This window comes from Halichoerus grypus, unplaced genomic scaffold (genome assembly GCF_964656455.1).
Source record: "Halichoerus grypus unplaced genomic scaffold, mHalGry1.hap1.1 HAP1_SCAFFOLD_91, whole genome shotgun sequence".
Taxonomy (NCBI): Eukaryota; Metazoa; Chordata; class Mammalia; order Carnivora; family Phocidae; genus Halichoerus; species Halichoerus grypus.
The window spans coordinates 87,234-108,337 of record NW_027555022.1 but is presented as its reverse complement, the minus strand read 5'-3'; the positions used below and the strand labels follow the sequence as shown (position 1 = coordinate 108,337).

Sequence of the window (21,104 nt, the reverse complement as noted above, 5' to 3'; positions counted from 1 at the left end):
AATACTAGCCAATAGGATCCAACAGTACATTAAAAGGATTATTCACCACGACCAAGTGGGATTTATCCCTGGGCTGCAAGGTTGGTTCAACATCCGCAAATCAATCAACGTGATACAATACATTAACAAAAGAAAGAACAAGAATCATATGATTCTCTCAATAGATGCAGAAAAAGCATTTGACAAAGTACAGCATCCTTTCTTGATCAAAACTCTTCAGAGTATAGGGATCGAGGGTACATACCTCAATATCATAAAAGCCATCTATGAAAAACCTACAGCGAATATCATTCTCAATGGGGAAAAACTGAGAGCTTTCCCTCTAAGGTCAGGAACGCGGCAGGGATGTCCACTATCACCACTGCTATTCAACATAGTATTAGAAGTCCTAGCCACAGCAATCAGACAACAAAAAGAAATAAAAGGCATCCAAATTGGCAAAGAAGTCAAACTCTCACTCTTTGCAGATGATATGATACTTTATGTGGAAAACCCCAAAGACTCCACCCCAAAAATGCCAGAACTCATACAGGAATTCAGTAAAGTGGCAGGATATAAAATCAATGCACAGAAGTCAGTGGCATTCCTATACACCAACAACAAGACAGAAGAAAGAGAAATTAAGGAGTCGATCCCATTTACAATTGTACCCCAAACCATAAGATACCTAGGCATAAATCTAACCAAAGAGGCAAAGGATCTGTACTCAGAAAACTATAAAATACTCATGAAAGAAATTGAGGAAGACACAAAGAAATGGAAAAACATTCCATGCTCATGGATTGAAAGAATAAATATTGTGAAGATGTCAATGCTACCTAGAGCAATCTACACATTCAGTGCAATCCCCATCAAAATACCATCCACTTTTTTCAAAGAAATGGAACAAATCATCCTAAAATTTGTATGGAACCAGAAAAGACCCCGAATAGCCAGAGGAATGTTGAAAAAGAAAAGCAAAGCTGGCGGCATCACAACTCCGGACTTCCAGCTCTATTACAAAGCTGTCATCATCAAGACAGTATGGTACTGGCACAAAAACAGACACATAGATCAATGGAACAGAATAGAGAGCCCAGAAATGGACCCTCAACTCTATGGTCAACTCATCTTTGACAAAGCAGGAAAGAATGTCCAATGGAAAAAGGACAGTCTCTTCAACAAATGGTGTTGGGAAAATTGGACAGACACATGCAGAAGAATGAAACTGGACCATTTCCTTACACCACACACAAAAATAGACTCCAAATGGTTGAAAGACCTCAATGTGAGACAGGAGTCCATCAAAATCCTAAAGGAGAACACAGGCAGCAACCTCTTCGACCTCAGCCGCAGCAACTTCTTCCTAGAAACATCGCCAAAGGCAAGGGAAGCAAGGGCAAAAATGAACTATTGGGACTTCATCAAGATAAAAAGCTTTTGCAAAGCAAAGGAAACAGTCAACAAAACCAAAAGACAACCGACAGAATGGGAGAAGATATTTGCAAATGACATATCAGATAAAGGGCTAGTATCCAAAATCTATAAAGAACTTATCAAACTCAACACCCAAAGAACAAAGAATCCAATCAAGAAATGGGCAGAAGACATGAACAGACATTTTTCCAAAGAAGACATCCAAATGGCCAACAGACACATGAAAAAGTGCTCAACATCGCTCGGCATCAGGGAAATCCAAATCAAAACCTCCATGAGATACCACCTCACACCAGTCAGAATGGCTAAAATTAACAAGTCAGGAAATGACAGATGTTGGCGGCGATGCGGAGAAAGGGGAACCCTCCTACACTGTTGGTGGGAACGCAAGCTGGTGCAGCCACTCTGGAAAACAGTATGGAGGTTCCTCAAAAAGTTGAAAATAGAGCTACCATATGATCCAGCAATTGCACTACTGGGTATTTACCCCAAAGATACAAAAGTAGGGATCCGAAAGGGTACGTGCACCCCGATGTTTATAGCAGCAATGTCCACAATAGCCAAACTGTGGAAAGAGCCAAGATGTCCATCGATAGATGAATGGATAAAGAAGATGTGGTATATATATACAATGGAATATTATGCAGCCATCAAAAGGAATGAGATCTTGCCATTTGCAACGACGTGGATGAACTGGAGGGTATTATGCTGAGCGAAATAAGTCAAACAGAGAAAGACATGTATCATATGACCTCACTGATATGAGGAATTCTTAATCTCAGGAAACAAACTGAGGGTTGCTGGAGTGGGGGGTGGGGTGGGAAGGATGGGGTGACTGGGTGATAGACACTGGGGAGGGTATGTGCTCTGGTAAGCGCTGTGAATTGTGCAAGACTGTTGAATCTGTACCTCTGAAACAAATAATGCAATATTAAGAGAAAAAAAAAGAAGATAGCAGGAGGGGAAGAATGAAGGGGGGGAAATCGGAGGGGGAGACGAACCATGAGAGATGATGGACTCTGAAAAACAAACTGAGGGTTCTAGAGGGGAGGGGGTGGGAGGATGGGTTAGCCTGGTGATGGGTATTGAGGAGGGCACGTTCTGCATGGAGCACTGGGTGTTATGCACAAACAATGAATCATGGAACACTACATCTAAAACTAATGATGTAATGTATGGGGATTAACATAACAATAAAAAAAAATCCTAGAGGAGAACACAGGCAGTAATCTCCTTGACCTCAGCCACAGCAACTTCTTGCTAGACACATCTCTAAAGGCAAGGGAAACAAAAGCAAAAATGAACTATTGGGACTTAATCATGATAAAACGCTTCTGCACAGCAAAGGAAATAGTCAACAAAACTAAAAGGCAACCTATGGAATGGGAGAAGATATTTGCAAATGACATACGAGATAAAAGGGCTGGTATCCAAAATCTGTAAAGATCTTATCAAACTCAACACCCAAAGAACAAATGATCCAGTCAAGAAATGGGTAGAAGACATGAACAGACATTTCTCCAAGGAAGACATACAAATGGCCAACAGACACATGAAAAAATGCTCAACATCACTCGGCATCAGGGAAATACAGATCAACACCACAATGAGATACCACCTCACACCAGGCAGAATGGCTAAAATTAACAAGACAGGAAACGACACATGTTGGTGGGGATTCAGAGAAAGGGGGACCCTCTTACACTGTTGGTGGGAATGAAACTGGTACAGGCACTCTGGAAAACAGTATGGAGGTTCCTCAAGAAGTTAAAAATAAAGCTACCCTATGACCCAGCAATTGCACTACTGGGTATTTACCCCAAAGATACAAATGGAATGAAACTAAGGGGCACCTGCACCCCAATGTTCATAGCAGCAAAGTCCACAGCAGCCAAGCTGTGGAGGGAGCCAAGATGTCCTTCAACAGATGAATGGATAAAGAAGATGTGGTTCATATATACAATGGAATGTTACTCAGCCAACAGGAAGGATGAATACCTACCATTGACATCGATGTGGAGGGAACTGGAGGGTATTATGCTAGTGAAATAAGTCAATCAGAGAAAGACAATTGTATGGTTTCATTCATATGTGGAATATAAGAAATAGCACACAGGATCATGTGGGCAGGGAGGGAAAACTGAATGGGAAGAAATCAGAGAGGGAGACCAACCATGAGAGACTCCTGACTCTGGGAAACAAACAGGGTTGCAGAAGGGGAGGTGGGTGGGAGAATAGGGTGACTGGATGAGGGGCATTAAGGAGGGCACATGATGTGGTGAGCACTGGGTGTTATACGCAACTGACGAATCATTGAACACTACATCAGAAACTAATGATGTACGGTATGTTGGCTAATTGAATTTAAATTAAAAAAAAAAAAAAGAAAGAAAAAGAGGAAAAAAGGTGCCATTGGCTCCTCACCAGCCTCATCCTACTCCAAGCCATGCAGATCAGCCTTGACTAAATCTTTGAAGTTTGACATGTACCTTTCCTGAAGATGCTTTCAGTGCTTCTGTGATAACTCCTTATCATTCACTCCTTATCATTTCCATGAATGCATAGGATGTCTTACTTCAATCACTTATAACTCTCTGTTTGAGGGTTTATCTGGCTGCAAGAATTGCTTAGCTAGTGCATGGAAGAGGCTGAAATTTCAGAGAGCTGGTGTTTCCCAAAGCAGAGCTTATCAATGGCAGTCAGAAGTGAGTGATTAGATACCTCAGTGTCCTTGCTTATTAAATTGTCTACTCCTCACCAAGTAAGGTAACTCTGAGGTGTATGTCACACAAATTGCTGAGTTCCCCAGCAGGACCAAGACCCAGTTTTCTATAGTGGGAACATGTTCATTGGTGCAACCCAGATTGGCTCTTTTCCCCTTCCCTGTCTCATATTCCCACCTCCCTCCTAGTGCTTTCTGGGATTACCTTCCTCTACAAAAGCAATTGTCTCTGTCTCCATTTTCCTCTACATTCCTGTTAGCTTTTGATTATTTCTCACTGTGTCTGGGATTGGTCTCCTATTGTTCACTGACTTGCCATCAATTGTGGAACCCATCTGAGGTCTATGGCCCTGAGACTCCTGGGACTCAGAACTATCCAGGACCTCTGCTTCCTCTCCTCTCTTCCTACAGTTCTTCTCTCCTTTTTCAATATTTGCAGGTTCATTGTTTACTTCTCTGTCCTTATAAAGTCAGGAAAGATGACATGGAAAGCATTGAATTCATGAGTTTTAAGGAAAACATCCTTCCTGAACAGATCTCCAGTGAGAAGTTCAAATGTTCTGGGATCATTCTTCAGCCCTGATGTTGCCCTGTCTTTTTTTGGTGTGCCCAGAGCTCAATTATCAGCATCCCTGGGGTTACAAAAGAATAAAGTAATCCAGATATCATCTCAGCAGAGGAGGTTATAAGGAAATAACTCCTTCAATAAAATACTGACTATGTGAAACACATTGGCCCACTGTGCCCCAGCATTTAGAAGCACTCTTTCAGCATCACGTAGATACTACTTTCCTTTCTTGTGGGGAGAGGGTAGTTGTGGTAATCAAGGTTTAATTGTTAGAAGTACCAACCAAGGCAGTTCTAATAGCCAAGGAGGTGGTAGTATCTAGGATTCAGTTTCACAGGACAAGAACCAGGTCATGCTTCTTAGTTTGACAGCGTAACATAAAAGGGGGTAGAAGTTTGTAAGCCAAATAAGAAGCTAAAATGTCGTGTATTTCACCTCCAAATATTATGTATGATGGGTCACTGAAGTCAAAGGTATAAAATAAAGGTTCTGGGAGAGACACAAATATTATAATAAACTGAGACTTGTGTAAGAACCCAGGATGAGTTTCAGTTAGTAAAAGACCAGGAGAAAGGACTTAGGTGGAAGTATATTTGAAGAAGTATCAGCATGCCATAAGACACAAATGGATGGTGGGGGGAATCACTCAGAGAAAATGTGTTGGGTATGAAGAAAAAAGGACTGAGTACAGAACTCCAAAGACCCTTATAATTCTGGAACCATCAAGGGGAAAACAGTGCAAATATTTGAGAAGTGGGACAATAGCTGAAAATTGTGTTGTTATTAAAGACAAGTTGAAGGAAGTTTGAAAGAGAAAAAACTCAGTGAAATGAAGGATTTTTTTTCTTCTGGTTAGATCGGAGAGAGATGCAAAAGTCTTTAGTCTCCATATTGACAAAAGGAATTATATGGAGTAAAAACATACTTCTCTGTGTCTAGTGAAGGATGTGGATGCCAAGCAGAACTGAGGAACTGAATTCTCTGTAGAAAACAGCCCTCATAGGTGAGCAGAGAGGTGGGGGGCCTTCTATACCTGGAGTAGGGACTTGGTTTGGATAGAACAAATGGAGGTGTTGGCTTGCCAAAGAAAGTAGACTTTGCAGAGTGGAGGAGAAATCAGATGATCATTTGACAATGTGGGCTATTAAAATACATTGGGATCTATACGATCCCAGGGGGAAAACGAAGTTGCTTATCTTGATACCTCCTCTCCTTCCCATCACACGTTTTTCCTAAGAAAGCAGCAGTGTAGAAGGACCAAGAAAACAGGTAGAAGTGATTCAATCCCATTAGGCCCTATTAGTGAAATAAAACCATTTTCAGTTAGAGGCTGACACTATCCCATTTCCAATGCTGACTAGATAAAAAAAGCTGCTAGTGGTTGTATAGGAGATTATTGTAGGTTGCATGAATCAGAGGTAAACTCAATCTGGTTTTTGTTTTTTTTTTAAGATTTTATTTATTTATTTATTTGTCATAGAGAGAGAGCACATGCAGGGGGACTGGCAGGCAGAAGGAGAAGCAGGCTCCCTGCTGAGCAAGAAGCCTGATGTGGGCCTCCATCCCAGGACCCTGACCTGAGCCAAAGGCAGATGCTTAACCAACTGAGCCACCCAAGCATCCCAAACTCAATCTATTTAAAGTGGCAGCTCATTCTCAGTTCAACTCAAATTTAGGAGCCAATGATGTGATCACTCTAACCAACAGACAGACCAATGAACTTGTACTCTTCAGGAAATAAACAAAACCAGGGTAAACATACTTGTCTGGAATAGAATACAAATTTACATGACACATGAAGAATCAGGAAAATAGGACTCATAATAAGAAGATTAAACAGCTAGTAGAAACGGAACCACCAATGACTCATTCATTGGAATTACGGTAAGGATTTTTTAAAGATTTTATTTATTTATTTGAGAGAAGGAGAGAGCAGGAGTGGGGGGAAGGGGCAGAGGGAAAAGTGGCTCCCTACTGAGCAAGGAACCCAATGTGGGGCTTGATCCCAGGACCCCAGGATCGTGACCTGATCGGAAGGCAGATGCTTAACTGACTGAGCCACCCAGGGGCCCCTCAGTTAAGGACTTTGAAATAACAATTATAAATGTGCTGAAGATTTATAGAAAAAGAAATATAATGACTTGAGAATTTCAGGAGAGAAATATAAACTCTAAAAAGAACTAGAAAATAAAATATCTGAAATTTTAAAAAAGAACAACTTAAGTGGATGGACCTACAAGCATATGGGACATTGAAGAAGGGATCTATAAAATTGAAGATAGGTTAAGAGAAATTATTGAGACTGAAGCACAAAAAGGAAAGAAAATATTGATAAAAGAAATGAATATGGCACTAATGATCAGTGGAATAGTATCAAGCAGTCTAAAGCAATTAGAATCCAAGAAGGAGAAGATAAGACTGAACTAGGTAGCATAAAAACAAATTGAGATGATAATGACCACAATTTTAAAAATTTGATGAAAAACTTTAACTCTTAAATCCAAAAATCTTAATCAACCTTAAGTAGGATATACAAAGAGAAACAAACTATTGAAAACCAAAGAAAATGAAAAATTTTAAATCAATCATAGGAGGAGCAAAGACCACTATGTATATATAGGACCAATATAAGAATGACAGCTGCTTTCTTACGAGAAACTATGTAAGCCAGGAAACACTGGAATATGTTTAAAGTGCTGAAGAAAAATAAAAGAACAGCCTAGAATTCATTACTCAGTACAAGTATCCCTCAAGAATGAAGATTTAAAAAAATACATTTGAAGACAGGGCAAAACCAGAGAGAATTTGTCCCACTAGGGCTTGCATAATGGAAATGCGGAATGATGTTAGGTAAAAAAAAAAACTTGGATCCACAGGAAAAGGCAAACTTTTCCAGAAATGTAAAACATGGAGGAAATATGAAAAGACTACTAGGCCTTACGTATTCAGTTAAAAAATGAATTTGTAATATTAGTTCCCCGAGGAGGTCCTGACATAACAGTGAAGCCTCAGAGTCAGCTCTTCCACTACCCGACCACCCAAGGCTGGTTTTTTTGATCTCCAGATTGATAGTGGCATTTGTCTGTTGCTCAACCCTGCCTTCTATGTGTGCACCTTCCTAATGGCTCTCAACTCATTTTAGCCCCGCATTCTTTTTATGTGTATTGTTTGCTTCACCCTTGGAGTTTTCCTGATTTTCTAGTGAGCTCATCGATCACAAAGATTCTGTTTATTTTAATAAATTCTGCTTCTATTTGCATCGAACAGGACAGTGCTGCTGAATACCCAGCAGACCACCTTGTCTGAAGTGTAAGCCTCTATGTATGTTTTAATACTAAACATGACTGGGGCCAAAGATAAAATCTGGCTGAGCCCGTTTCAATATTAAGCAAATTTGACACACATAAAACAGACGACTGATGTGTGAGTGTGTCTATGTGTGGTTGCTGCACATGGATTCCTTCCATTCTAGAGTAAATAAGCCCTGTGTTCACTTACCAACTTCTGAGGATAAAACTACAGAACAGAATGAAAGACATGGGATCTCAGGAACTTGACAGCTTATTTATTATTGCTATGTTCTTATACCGAGTAGAAGTTTTATTGTTGTTTTTATTATATTCAGTAGAAATAATAGTATCATAAAGAAGAAAAGGAGTTTCCAGGAACATAAAACTGGCTTTAGAGATTTGCAAATGAGAGGAATTTTATGCTTACAGCTTTCAAACGCTTTTCGTATTAAATTTCAAGGCAGACAGTAACTGTTAAAATAACTCGGTTCATTAAGAGAGTGATGTTAAGATTTAAACACTTCACAGAATCGCAAACATTTACTGATGTCAGGCACTGCGTTTTCCAGGGGAGGCACTTGGATTCACCCAGTATCTGGTCGTGAATAAATAATCGCTGACCTGTAACTATAATCTAGGAGTCTTGCCTTCCAGCTCAGTGATCTTTCTCAAACTTATCATCAATATTTTGGCTATCATTAACAGTAAGCTACAGAACAAACAGCATACACTCAAAAGAAAGCAGCAAAACGAGACGCACATTCTATACAATACACAAAATAACAGAATTAGCAATTTGAGAAAGAAATGAATAAAAAATAAAAAAATAAAGGCTGGTGTCTTGATTAGGGCTTGTTTCAGGTAATTTGCTTTGGCCACGGTGGAGTAACGTCTCTGGTTTTCCATGTACTTCCTAAGATCTCTTTTGAAATCCTTTAACCTTTGCCCTTCGCACACAGGTCCACATCCCGACGCTGTTACTAGGCTGTAGAGCCCATTGGTGTAGTGGTCACCCCTTCTCTCCAACACCAGGCCTTCCATCAAGTCCATTAGCTCCTTCGCTTGGCCATCCCGATCACTCCCTGTAGCACAGTTGTTAAAGGCACACACTCGCCCCCCACATGCCGCCACCAGCTTGCGGAGGGCTTTGTTATCTGTGTCCTGGATGTAATCCGTCAAGGAGTCTCCCTCGAGGTCTTCTTTGTGGGTGAAGAGGACAATTGTGTGACTCATGGCATCTTCTCCAAAGATCTCCTTCATGCTCTGCACAGCCCGCTGGTCCTGGGCGGTGAATCGGCCCAGCTGGGTCACCAGGAGCAGCACATGGGGTCCTGGTGCCGAGAGTAAGTAGCATCTCTGCACCTCTTTGCACAGGGAATCGGAGTGGTCCTCCCCAGAAAACATATCCGGTGTGTCGATAATGACCATCTCTCTCTTTCCCCAGCTTCCCTGACTTTCACTGCAAGTCTTAGTGAACGGCTGGGCAGTCAGCTGCGACCCAAATGCTTGCTTCCCAAGGATGCTGTTCCCGGTGGCACTTTTGCCCGTTCCTGTTTTGCCCACCAGAATGATTCTCAGCTCTGATCCTCTGGCACGTTGGTTCTTCATATATGGTCCTGTCAGAGCGAGTTTGCTACGTTATGACCACTGGTTATACCAATGGAATACTTTTAACAATAAGAGATATTCCCACATTATGAGCAAAGGTAGTCTCCCAATACATTGGATTTATAAAATAGAGGCTAACTCCATTATCAAATCAAATCAAACCAACAGTGATTTTTAAAACATCGCTGTTTCTCAGGGCACCTGGGTGGTTCAGTTGTTTGAGTGGCCGGCTCTTGATTTTGGCTCAGGTCATGATCTCAGGGTCCTTAAAATGAGCCCCGTGTAGGGTTCTGTGCTCAGCGGGGAGTCTGCTCAAGGATTCTGTCTCTCCCTCTCCCTCGGCCCCTCACCCCGCTCGCTTTCCCATGCTCATTCTCTCTCTCTCTCTCTCTGAAATCAATAAATAAATGTTTAAAAAAAAAAACTCAGTTTCTCTAGGACTACAGGATGCTGCCACGTTGGATCATAGAAAAACATACTTGGGGGACAATATGGATTTAGAAACATATCTAGTCATGCAAGGCTTGCCTGATTCACCCAGTTCTGGCTGTGTACAAGACAAATTTTCTGAAGATCAAAGATGTGTAGCCACGACTGTGCGTTCGATCTCCAGGTGGCTTAAGTAACTTGACTCTGTTCTAAGGCCAGAGATGGCCCTTGTGACCTCGCTGGGCTGGGCTGTGGTCTTGACCACCCGTGAAAAGCCTGGACTGGGGAAATACTGGAATAAGCAAAGTAAAATTATTCTCTCTGAAGAAATATCTGATAGCTTATACTTTGCTTAGAGAAGGTTGCATGATTTTTATATAAAATTGGCACAGAAATTGGTAAAATAATCACACACACAAGAAGTCACTTACCAGAGTGACCGCATTCGTGTTGGTCCATTGTTGTTCCTGAGGCACAGAGAGACCAGAGACCAATTATATATATAATATATATATATATTCCCGAGCCAGACTGGGAGTTAACAGTCATTAACCCTTAAGGGATTTTGAAATAACTCTCTCATGGCTTCCGTGGCCCCTGCTTTTCTTTCCTATCCAGCTCTGCAATTTCAGGGAATATAGATATATTATAGATATCACATATATAGATAATTTTTTTAGTTCTAAATCAGGAAAGACCCTTGTATTCCTATAGCACTGCCACACCCATGCCTCATTTGTTTCCACATAGCTGATGGGGGAGAGAATTATCCTGTCTTACAGGGACATAGTCATTTGCCCAGAGTCACCCAGTGAGTCAGTGAGTGGAGAAGAAGTAGGTTTCGTTTGTCCGCCCCTCCTGCTCCTGGTCTCCGTGCCCACCTCTTCTCTGTGTCCTTCCTCCTTCCTCCCGTGGCCCCCCCGAGCCTCTCCTTGCTCTCCTTGGCCTCACCCGTTTCTTCTCTCACCTTCCTTTCTTGTTGGCCTCCCCTGATGCGAGGTTCAGTCTTCTCCTTCCTTCTCTCCTGCTTTCCCCACCTTGTTCCCTCCTCTCCCGTGCTCTCCCCTCTCTCCAAACCTCGCCCTTCATTTGAAATTCTTGTGAGAGACTCAGTGAATTAAGTACACTATCCTTGAAGCCTGAAATACATTTCATTCAATCCATCAATTACTTGAATTTTCCTCAATCCGCAACAGCCAGCTTGAAGAAGCCTTGGGACCCATTCCCTTCCCCTGTGCAGTGAGAAACATCCGTTCATTTTCATCAGATGGTTTTTCTCTCTTCCTTAAGTCTGGCAGCGTAAAACAAAGCGACAAGGCACAGAAGACTCACGAACACATGTGAATGCCCACATTCTTCCCAGTTAGCACTCTTTATTGGCTTTGTGCTAAGGAAGCTCTGTTTGCCAGTAACGTGTAAACGAAAACTGTACAAAATTTACGGTCTTGTAAACTGGCTGTACTTCAGCCAAAGGCAGCCACTCTAAATCGCTTCCCTTAAAACAGGGAAAATTTGTTCTAAAAAAGATTTTTTTTTTTTTTTCCCAAGCATAGCCTGGGAATTAGAAATCAACACTGTGGAACTTTTCATGAATGTGGGCTTACCTGATTGACTGTCCAAAGAAACCCAGATGACTCCCATTCAAACCTGAGACTGCCAGCTCAGCTCAAAGAGAAAGAGAAAATAAAACAAAAGCCCAGCCTGTCTTCTTCCTCTCCTTAATGTCTGCAGAGCTTCCCTGCTGCAAAAGAGCCCCTCCGTATGCCTGTGTTAAAATGGGAAAATTTAATCAGTAGTTACTTGCTATCGTGTGGACCACGTTTTCTTGCCAGTAGTGAAAAAGCAGTGTTGGAATGATTTCAGCTGGACAGGGGAGAAAGGCAGGCACGTCAGGGTAGCTGGTAGATTTGATCTCTTCCTGCCCCGGGCTGTGTCCTGCGGGTCACAAGTTTGCCCAAATGCAAAGCCCGCCCAGGAGTTAAGCCTCATTCTCACTGGTGGCAGTGACTGTTCTAAAGGCAAGTATCATTGCGGGGGTGGGGGGGCAAGTGCATGGGTCTGGGGGTTGGGGGGACACCTCTAGCGGGGCGCTGTGCAGAGGGAAAAGGGATGTAGAAAGGGGAACCTGTGAGAAGCCAGTTTCTTGAGTCAGACTGGGAGTTAAAGGTCATTAACCTTGAAAGGATTTTGAAATAACTCCCGATGGCTCCCACGGTCCCCCTGCTTTTCTTTCCTAGCCAGCTCTGTCATTTCAGGGAACACACCTCTGGGGAGCAATGATCTAGTAGTGTCTACAGTAATAATCGGGAGTGTCCACTTTCCGGAAGCACAACCCAAAGAGTTAAAGTCGAAATCGTTCAAATGCTCTTTCTGCTTATTTATGTGACAGCACAAGAGGGAGAGAGAAAATATGGAGTTTATGTTGCCTTCATCCCAGATTCCTAGTGACCACTTGTGGCTTTCTCTCCCAACCCACTGATGAGGAATAATCCACTGAGCTCTGAGCTCACTCTAAGGGAGGCTGGGAAATGCAGGGGAGCCACGGGACTTGGGTGAACATCACTACCTTGCTACAAATTATTATTTGTATTGAATTATTGCATTATTCACAATAGCCAAGTTATGGAAACAATCTCTGTTTGTCAATGGATGAATGGATAAAGAAGATGTGATAGGTGTATACAATGGAAAATTGTTCAGACACGAGAAAGAAGGAAATCCTGCCATTTGCAACAACATGGATAAACCTCAGGTCATTATGCTAAGTTAAGAAAAATCGGACAGCGAAAGACAAATACCGTATAATCTCACTTATATGTGGAACCTAATAAGAAGTGGAACCTAATAAGAAATGGAACTCATAGAAACAGGGAGTTATAATGGTGATTACCAGGGGCTAAGGATCTGGGGAGATGGGGAGTTGCTGGCCAAAAGGTAAAAGCCTTCAATTATAAGATGACTAAGTTCTGGGGATCTAACCCACAGCATGGCAACTAACTGTAGGTATAATTCTGGATTGTACACTTGAAAGTTGTTGAGACAGCAGATCTGACGCATCCTCACCACACATATAAAGAAGTGCACTGAGAGTGTGTGACATGAACTAGCAAAGGCTGGGGTAGTGTGTAGAACAATCCACACCTGAGGTTTGTTGCTGACTTCCAACGTTTCATGGAAGAGATAAGTGCAAACCAAAGCAAAGGAGAGACACAACACAACAGACAAACTTTGATAAACAAACAAAATACCAAATTGGACCTTTTGGGAGAGGTTAGATTTAGTGACTTGTCCATTGAAAAGTGTGGAGAACTGTTAGCTTAACAAAGCATAAGACCTGCCACCAAGGAATTCGTTAAAATTGACACCCATGGTTGTAAAAAGGGCCAATCTCACAGTATAATCCTAAGAATTAATAACTAAACTTTTAAATTAAAAGTTTTTAAAGACATTTTAAGTCCTACAAGAGTGTCGTCACGCACCGAAATTAAGTTCTCAGACACCAATCTGAGCGGCCGTGCAGGGCTGCCTTTGCAAGGGAGAGCAGGGGCAGCTAAATTCTGCACATAGCTTTTATTTTATTTTTTTTGTCAGAAAAGCAAGCACAGAGGCATGGGAAAGGAGTACAAAGGGATGGCAACTATCTCGAAGCCCTAAGGCAGGCTTGCATCCTCCCCTAGGCGCCCACACACATGGAGGCAAGTCATGGGATAAGGGAGGAGGGGGACGTTTGGGCTAGCAATCCCCAGGTGCGGAAGGGGGACTGAGGGTCACATTCTTTCATAGCTCCTAACCTATGCCCTGCCCCTGGGGATCGTGGGATCCTGCTCCTACAGGGCCATTGCGTTCAATAGCCCGAGAACAGGAGCGCTGCTGACTTTTCAGCTGCTTCCACAATCGCTCCTTAGGCTTTACAGTACATTTTCTGAGAATAACTCCACACAAAAGACATCAACAGGAGCATTCCACTAAATGATACAATTCCCAGCAGTGTCACATCACCGAGAGCCATATCCTGCCAAGTGAGGGAGCGCAGAGACGTCCATTTTGAATTTAATTCCATTGCTTTGCTTATAGTCTCAGAGGACGGATCACCATCACCCCTTCTGGAGCGTCAAGCACCATGATGTGAAGACAGTTCCCAGTTCCTTGGAACGGGACACGGACAAGCCTGAGGCATGGGTCCTTCCACTCTCTCCTTCACCAGTTCGCCCCCACACCATCTCAACCCCTCTGAACAGCCACTGTGGCTGCTCTTCAAGCTCCCTACTCTCGCAGGGATTAAAGCTGACCAATACTCCCTTTAAATTCCTGACTTGACTTCACTGTGAGGAACTAGTAATCCAAACAACCAGGAGAAGAGTGCTGTCCCCTTGGTGAAGGAGTGGAGAAGCCATCTTGGATGTTCCAGCCCCAGCAGGTGCAACATGGAGAAGAACCTAGACACACAGTTGACAGCCAGGAAGCCACAGCCATGTGGCTCTCGTCTAGCTGTGTCCCAGCTACCTGCAGCCATTTCAGCCACCGCAACTAAAGCCCCGGTCTGCCATGTAGGAGAAACAAGTCATGCCCTCCTTCTCTGCCTGAATTCCTAGCACATGACATCATGAACGTCATAAAATTGTTTTATGCCACTGAGTGTGGAGTGGTTTGTTGTACAGCAGGAGAAAGTTGGGTCACCTGAATTCCTAGAAGTAGCATTGCTAGACTATTGGTACACGTATTTGTAATTCTGGTAGATACTACTGGATTGCCCACAGTAAAATGTTAATCAAATTACTTACACCCACATTGTATTAGTTTCCGCATATCCTTCCTCATGATTGTATCTGCCAATCTGATCACTGAAAAACTGTATCTTAGTGATTTTCATGCATTACTCCACATGAGTGTGGGTGAATATTTTTCATATGTATAAGAACCGTCTTTTTCTTTATTGACATCTGTCTTATATATTTGTTGCCCATGCTAATCATTTTGATCTTGGTTTGTTAGAGTTCTTTCTGGGGCCCCAAATGATCATTTTTCCTCTTCTTCTTGGCTTTTTTCTTTTAAACTTCCAATTTGGTTCACTTTTATCATGGCTAGTGTCTAGAAGAATGTCAAATGATCACAGTGACAGGAGGCCTCCCTATGCTGTTCCTAACTTTTGTGGCAATACTTCAGCGATTCTCATTGAGCAAGATGCTTCGAGGTTCAGATGGAAAATCCTACTATGCTAAAAACATAACCGATTATGAGATGTTGAATTTTAACAACTTACCTTTCAATAGCTAAAGGGGTTATCAGATTATGTGGCCTCATAGCTTTATAATCCATCAGGTTATACAAAAGTATTTCCTGATATTGATCCTTCTTTGCCTAGCAGTTAAGGTATTGCTGGATTCTATTTGTTAATTGCTACATTAGGATTTTGCATTGCTTCATAGTGATCTTATCCATCCCTAGAAGAGAGTAGCTCCTCTCTCTCTGATTGCCCCATTGCCCGGGTTCCAGCTGTATCAGGTTTCGGGCTCCCCTCTTCCTTCCAAACGTAATAGCCATGTTGTTTCTCTGAACAGATTCTTCCGCCTCAGAGGAATTCTGTTTCCATCTTTTAAGAAAACAAGATTTTTTACCATCACCACCCTTCCCCCATCACGCCATCCTTTCTTAGGCAAGCCTGACGCTGAACAGAAACTTGAGCGTGGTGAGTGTTCTTAAGGAGAGTGTAGGCTGCGCTGGGGGATAAGCTACACTGATGGGAGGGAGGTAATCGGGAAAAACTTCTTAGAAGTAACATCGTATGAGCTGAAGTTGAAGAGTGAGTAGAAGCTGGAGGGATTGAAGGAAAAAGAAACAGTGTATTTTGAGGCAAGTCAAAGCATGGAGCTCTCTTGGGTATTCATTCCAAGGAAGCCAGGATGTCTAGAACCCAGAGGCAAGAAGTCTGATTGTGTGGAAGTGAGGCGGGAGTTTGGAGATAGACCATTCGTATGGGGACTTGTCATTGAGTTTGGATCCCGAATGTTCTCTTACGAAAAGTGGAAAATCGCGGCAGGATTGCCTTGGGGTCATGCCACAGTCAGATGTACGGTGGGCTGTGTGAAGAATGGATTCGAAAGCCCTGTCCCTCATTGTGCTTGACATGATCTGCATTTGGGTAACCTCACTGGAGTCCTGCATCACGTCCTCTGCCTCCCTACCCCTCCCCCCGCCTTAGTGCACAGAAACAGAACAGGTGTGGTTAAAGCTAGCTGGAGAGGAGCCCTGGCCGTGACCTCAGAGGTGAGCACTCTGAGTCTTGGCCCCCATCTATCTCCTGACACCTTCCCCTGTGCTCCGGACCCTGCCTGCCTTCATTTCCTCACCAACATTTCTGTATAAAAGCTTTTCATGTTTACTTCTTGTTCTTGCTGAGTTCAACTGTATCTTGAAAAGAACCTGCTTCCTGGGTGTTTTTGCCAAGACTGAAAAATAACTTTGTGGTTTAGTGAAAGAAAACCACAAGCGCAAAGGTGCTCCTGAGGCAAGCTGGAGCAGAGACCCATCTCATCTGGTGTGATCACAAGTGACTGAAACTCCTCTGTCCAAACACCTGTCTGCAGCCCACCACCCTAGAGCTATGGTTCCTCTCCAAGGAGGAAAGATTTTCCCCGGGATAGTGGGTAGGTAAACAAAACAACACCCAGGGAAGAGATTGAGAAGGTCAAAGTCATTCAAGCAGAGCTGAAGATTCACATGCTCAGATAGCAGCCAGAAGGTGCGTTTGGTGTAGTCTGTGGCCCAGAGCCCTCAGAAGGGCAGCGTCTTAGAAGGGATGAGCTCTGCAGGTCTAACTCGTGACCAGATCCCCAGTCTGATTGTTACCCACTGAAATGGTAGACATTGATCTATTTGGTCTATTTCTAACTTGCCCTCTCCCTCCTTGCCCCCAAACACCACCCCCACCCCCACCAATATTTTTAGTTGCCCAGAGTTCATCAGCAACCCCGTGTGGCCAAAACACATCCTCCAGTGATCTGTGGTCCTTGAGCTACAGAGATAGGGTCTACAGTGATGATGGTTTCTGAGCAACAGACACATGCGAAATCTGAACTGCATAATCTTGACTTTGTACACGCAGATTAAATTAAAGAAGTGAAACCAGGACAAGAGGGAAATTCCTTCTATCTACATAAACTCCCCCTTTTCTGTCCCTTCTCTCCTCTCTCTTACTCCCCAAATCCTGTATCCTCCACTCTTGTCTGTGCCTCTCTGTCCCACCTCACTGCCTTTCTCTCTTTCTTGCACAATGTCCCTTTGGCAGTGTTGGTCCCAATACCAGGGGAGGCCTATGCCAGGGAATCTGAAGTATCCCACCCTGCTAGAACACTGTTCCCCTCAATCCTGGCTTGCAGTCCTGAACAGATTCCAGAACTGATGGGTCCTGATGCTCACAAACAGCCGACAGAAGCACGGGCTCTTCTGGAAAGGCCACTCTAGACTCTGCCCAAGCTGCTTCTCAGATACGGCCACAACCAAAATACAACCCCCGCCCCCACACACACACACATACAGCCCCCTGCCCATTGCCAACCTCTACTTTTAGGTGTTATCCTTTCTGAGTTGAGCACCTCTATGGAGGAATTTGCTTCAGAAGTTAATTTAATCTGGAGACTAAGCAATGATTTCCTCCCCAAGAGACAGAGGAAGTTTCAGGATGCAGGCAGACCGTTCGGCTAGGGTGGTGGGAGGTGGTTGCAGGGTCCCCATTTCCTCTGAGCGTGACTCACTGGGCATGAGACATTTTCACACGATGACAGGAATTTGAATTTCTAACCAGAGATTTGTACAGATGTTAACAAAGGGGAGTGTATGAACTCCCAGATCTGTGTTCTACTGCATGAACACAATGGGACTTTTTTCTAGCCTTCCTCTACAATCAGCTCTGCCCCTTCCCATCGATACGTTAGGGCCTACCTTCTCTGAGTGGCGCCATGGTCCCGATTGTGATCACGTAGTGACGAGAGGACTCTTCCTCAGCACAGAGGCGCTGGTTTTCCCTCATGGCATTTTCCCATTGTCACCTAGGCGTATGTGCCTTGCGTTGATACACAAGCAGAGTGGAAAGAACACGGGTTTGAGGAACAGGAGGTGCAGGTTATAGGCATTAGGCTGCATGTGTTTTGTGGCGGTGGGCCGGACTCACAGAGGCTCTGAGGCTCCCTTCATGCGTTTTATGGTTAAAATGAGGGTTGTGGCATTGATCGAAGGCCTTTTCCTACGACGGCATGAGAGTTGTCTGCTACTTCGGGCCTTACCCAGTGGGCATGAGAGACCCAGCCCACCAAGCCCCTTCAGGGCTGACCGGATTCACAGGGAGCCCGGTGGCACGTGCCTGTGACTAGTGATCCCTGATGGGACACCATAGGTAGTGACCAGATCAGGGGAGGGACAATGACAAAACTGGGAGGTTTGGAAGAAAGCGTCCTGTCAGGGCAACACCGTGAAAGCCCACTGGCCTGCTGGTCCTGGGGTTTTGACTTCTAGGTTCATCAGAGAAGTGTTGAGTGGGAGACATTTAAGGGTAAATTAAGTCAGCTCTGTCCACCTCTTGGCACAAAACAGTCAAGGAGACGGGGTGTGCACAGAATACTTCCTAGTATTCTCAGACCCTTTCTCAGCTCACCACAAGCAGACGGTGCCCTTCAGAGCCCTGAGTTCTGCCCTACTCCCCAGCCTCAGTGTCGGGGGAACGGCCGGCGGGAGAGCATGCGCAGTGGGGAAAAGCCCAGGCTCATGGCTGGGTCTGCGCAATGTCCCCAAAACGTGGGGCTCTCCTCTTTGCAACGTAACATCGTGTCTTTACACATGTTCTCCATCACTCACCCAAGTGTGTAGCCGTTTATTAGGTATCGCCAGAAGTTCAGAAATCACAGAAGGAAACCCAGTGAATCGCAGCAGTGGGACTTAGTACAAGTTTATGGTGCACGCACCAAAAAGACAGATTGCAAACCAGGAGCAGTCAAACCGAACGCGGACCGAGGGTGTGTGGTTCTAAAGCAGCCGGTACCGGGAGACCGCAGAGCTGGGTGTTCTTCACTGTGATGGCTTATAATACGAGAGTTTTCTTAAATGGTAGGGACTTGGCAACTCGTTCCCTGGTACCAAGTCTGGGCAAGAGTTTTAAGTTTTGCTTGTGATTTCCAGAGGCAGAAGCAAGAACTGACCCACGTCAAGTAGTCTCGCAAAATAAGCCAAATGAAGCTCTGTTTGTGTGGCTGGTTTGTTTAGTTTCTCCCAGAGAATGGCCAAGCAGGTCTTGTGTGCTCTACTTAAACAAGATGATGGGGTTTTTGCTCTTGTGCATCTCCAGGAAGTCTGTGGTATACACTCGATGTGGGCCCATTTCCCAGAAACTTCTCGAATGATAAGAACGTTTGCTGTTTGCTGTAAATTCACCCGTTTGTGCAGCAACACTCCTGGTGTCTTCTCACCACCACTTCCTACCTCACCTCCTCCACAGTTGGTCTTCCCTGTCACATAACGTCGTGGTCACCTCACAGGACAGAGCTGGAATGTTGGACCCATGACCCCAACCCGGTATGGGGGTTGGCGCTGGGAACAGGTTAGAGGGGGTGGGCAGGGACCAGGAGGGATGGCCCCGCAGAGACCGCTCTGAACCCCCTGGCTGGGCTGGCGAGGGTGAAGCAGGAGCGTTTTCCCCTCAGTCTCAAACCCACACCAGGGCCTCATGCAGAAGAGGCAACGAGCACTTTTGACTCTCTTGTGAGCAAACAAGAGACCACTCAGTGGGCACAAGTTTTCCTGCCCTTACTCTGCCTTCCAGCCTGAGCCCAAGGTGTGGGCTCCAGCGAAGGGAGCCTGAGGTGTGAGCAAGCACACTGAGCAGGTGAGCCGGCTCCAGCAGAGGTGCACCCTCAACCACTCGGTGATAAGCATTGGGGTGACTCCGTCAGCCAAGCTCCTGGGGGATGAGGGCCCGCTGGAAGTGAGGGGCATAACCGTGTCTTTGCCGTGTGTTTGTTTCTGTTTCTGTTCCCGCTTCACGGTGTGCAATTGCCCTTTCCATGTCCCATTTGATCTTCATGAAATGACACAACGCAAAAGGAGGCAAACATGGAAAATGGCAGCAAAACTGGCAAATGCCCCTGGAAGACCAGAAAAGGCAATCCCTAAATGTCAGGCGGTGCTCTCCCGCACAGTTTTCCCCACCCGACGCCTCACTGTTCAACCCTTGGCTCTACATGTCCAGATTACCCGGAGGGGCTGCCGCCAGCCTCCCGGCCACTGGGGCGCCCCCATCCCCGCCCTTGCTGGCTGCGCTCAGACCGGCCCCCTGCCCCACAACCACGTCTCGGGGGGGCCCTAAGCAACTTCCCGTGTGCTGAACCAGCGCTTCTCTGCAGTCCTAATTAATAAAACCCCAAATGAGTGATTGTTAAGAGCTGGAAACCGAAGCACTGGAGCAGATTCATAGAGGAGATGCTTTTGAGGAGAGAGGGGGGAGATTTAAAAAGTTGGCTCTCCTGTCCCGCATAAATGGCCCGCCTGTAGACTGGAGCCAGAATCATCGACTAGTGAGCAGGCCAAGTCCATTAGCACTGGTTCCCCTTGCTCTCCTACAGAAACGCTCGTGGTGGTACCCAGCGATACAAGCTCTCTGTTCCAACTCTAGTCTCCTCCCCTTGGGGGGTCCCTCTTCTATTTTTGAACACCTGGGTTAGATTTTCCTTTGTGGTGAAGAAACCCCGAAATACGTGCCCATTTGTCTGTCTCCTGCATTTGCACATCAACAGACAGTAAACTTCTTCCCATCTGTGTAATTGCCAAGCATGTTCGTCTTGATACTTTTAGTCAGTTCCTGCCTCATTTTCTCTGTAATTATTTGACGCGCTTCTTTCATATTCTTTGCTACCCCCCTCTGAACAGTCCACATTGGCAATACCCCCCAAATCTAGTCTCTGGAATTGATCATAAGCTTGTAGCTGTTGCCGGTTCAACTCAGAGACCCTGGACTTCCTTCAATAGAGCCTGACTTAAAGGGGCTTCTTTTGGTGACTTCTTTTTTGCACCATTGGTTCATATTGAG

At 44.6% G+C, this 21,104-nt stretch overlaps 1 protein-coding gene and 1 long non-coding RNA gene across 12 annotated transcripts; one reads left to right on the top strand and one right to left on the bottom strand.

The window, feature by feature from the left end:
• Positions 1 to 8,249: 8,249 nt before the first annotated feature.
• LOC118525209 (GTPase IMAP family member 2) lies at positions 8,250 to 18,258 on the bottom strand. Of its 11 annotated transcripts, none has more exons than XM_078065536.1 (4): positions 17,972 to 18,258; positions 10,465 to 10,500; positions 10,133 to 10,325; positions 8,250 to 9,612 (listed from the first exon to the last, which is right to left on the bottom strand). In XM_078065536.1, the coding sequence occupies exon 4, from the start codon at positions 9,602 to 9,604 to the stop codon at positions 8,624 to 8,626; it is 981 nt and encodes a 326-aa protein (XP_077921662.1). In that variant the 5' UTR covers positions 9,605 to 9,612; positions 10,133 to 10,325; positions 10,465 to 10,500; positions 17,972 to 18,258; the 3' UTR covers positions 8,250 to 8,623. The 11 variants fall into 11 exon arrangements, with proteins under 11 accessions (XP_077921662.1, XP_077921663.1, XP_035931722.1 ...); XM_078065537.1 differs by lacking the exon at positions 17,972 to 18,258 and adding an exon at positions 11,834 to 11,892; XM_036075829.2 differs by lacking the exon at positions 17,972 to 18,258 and adding an exon at positions 11,638 to 11,758.
• On the top strand, positions 11,987 to 14,668 carry LOC144380702 (uncharacterized). The gene is made up of 2 exons (XR_013444912.1): positions 11,987 to 12,051; positions 14,108 to 14,668. It is a non-coding gene; the product is annotated as an uncharacterized LOC144380702 (long non-coding RNA).
• Positions 18,259 to 21,104: the final 2,846 nt, after the last annotated feature.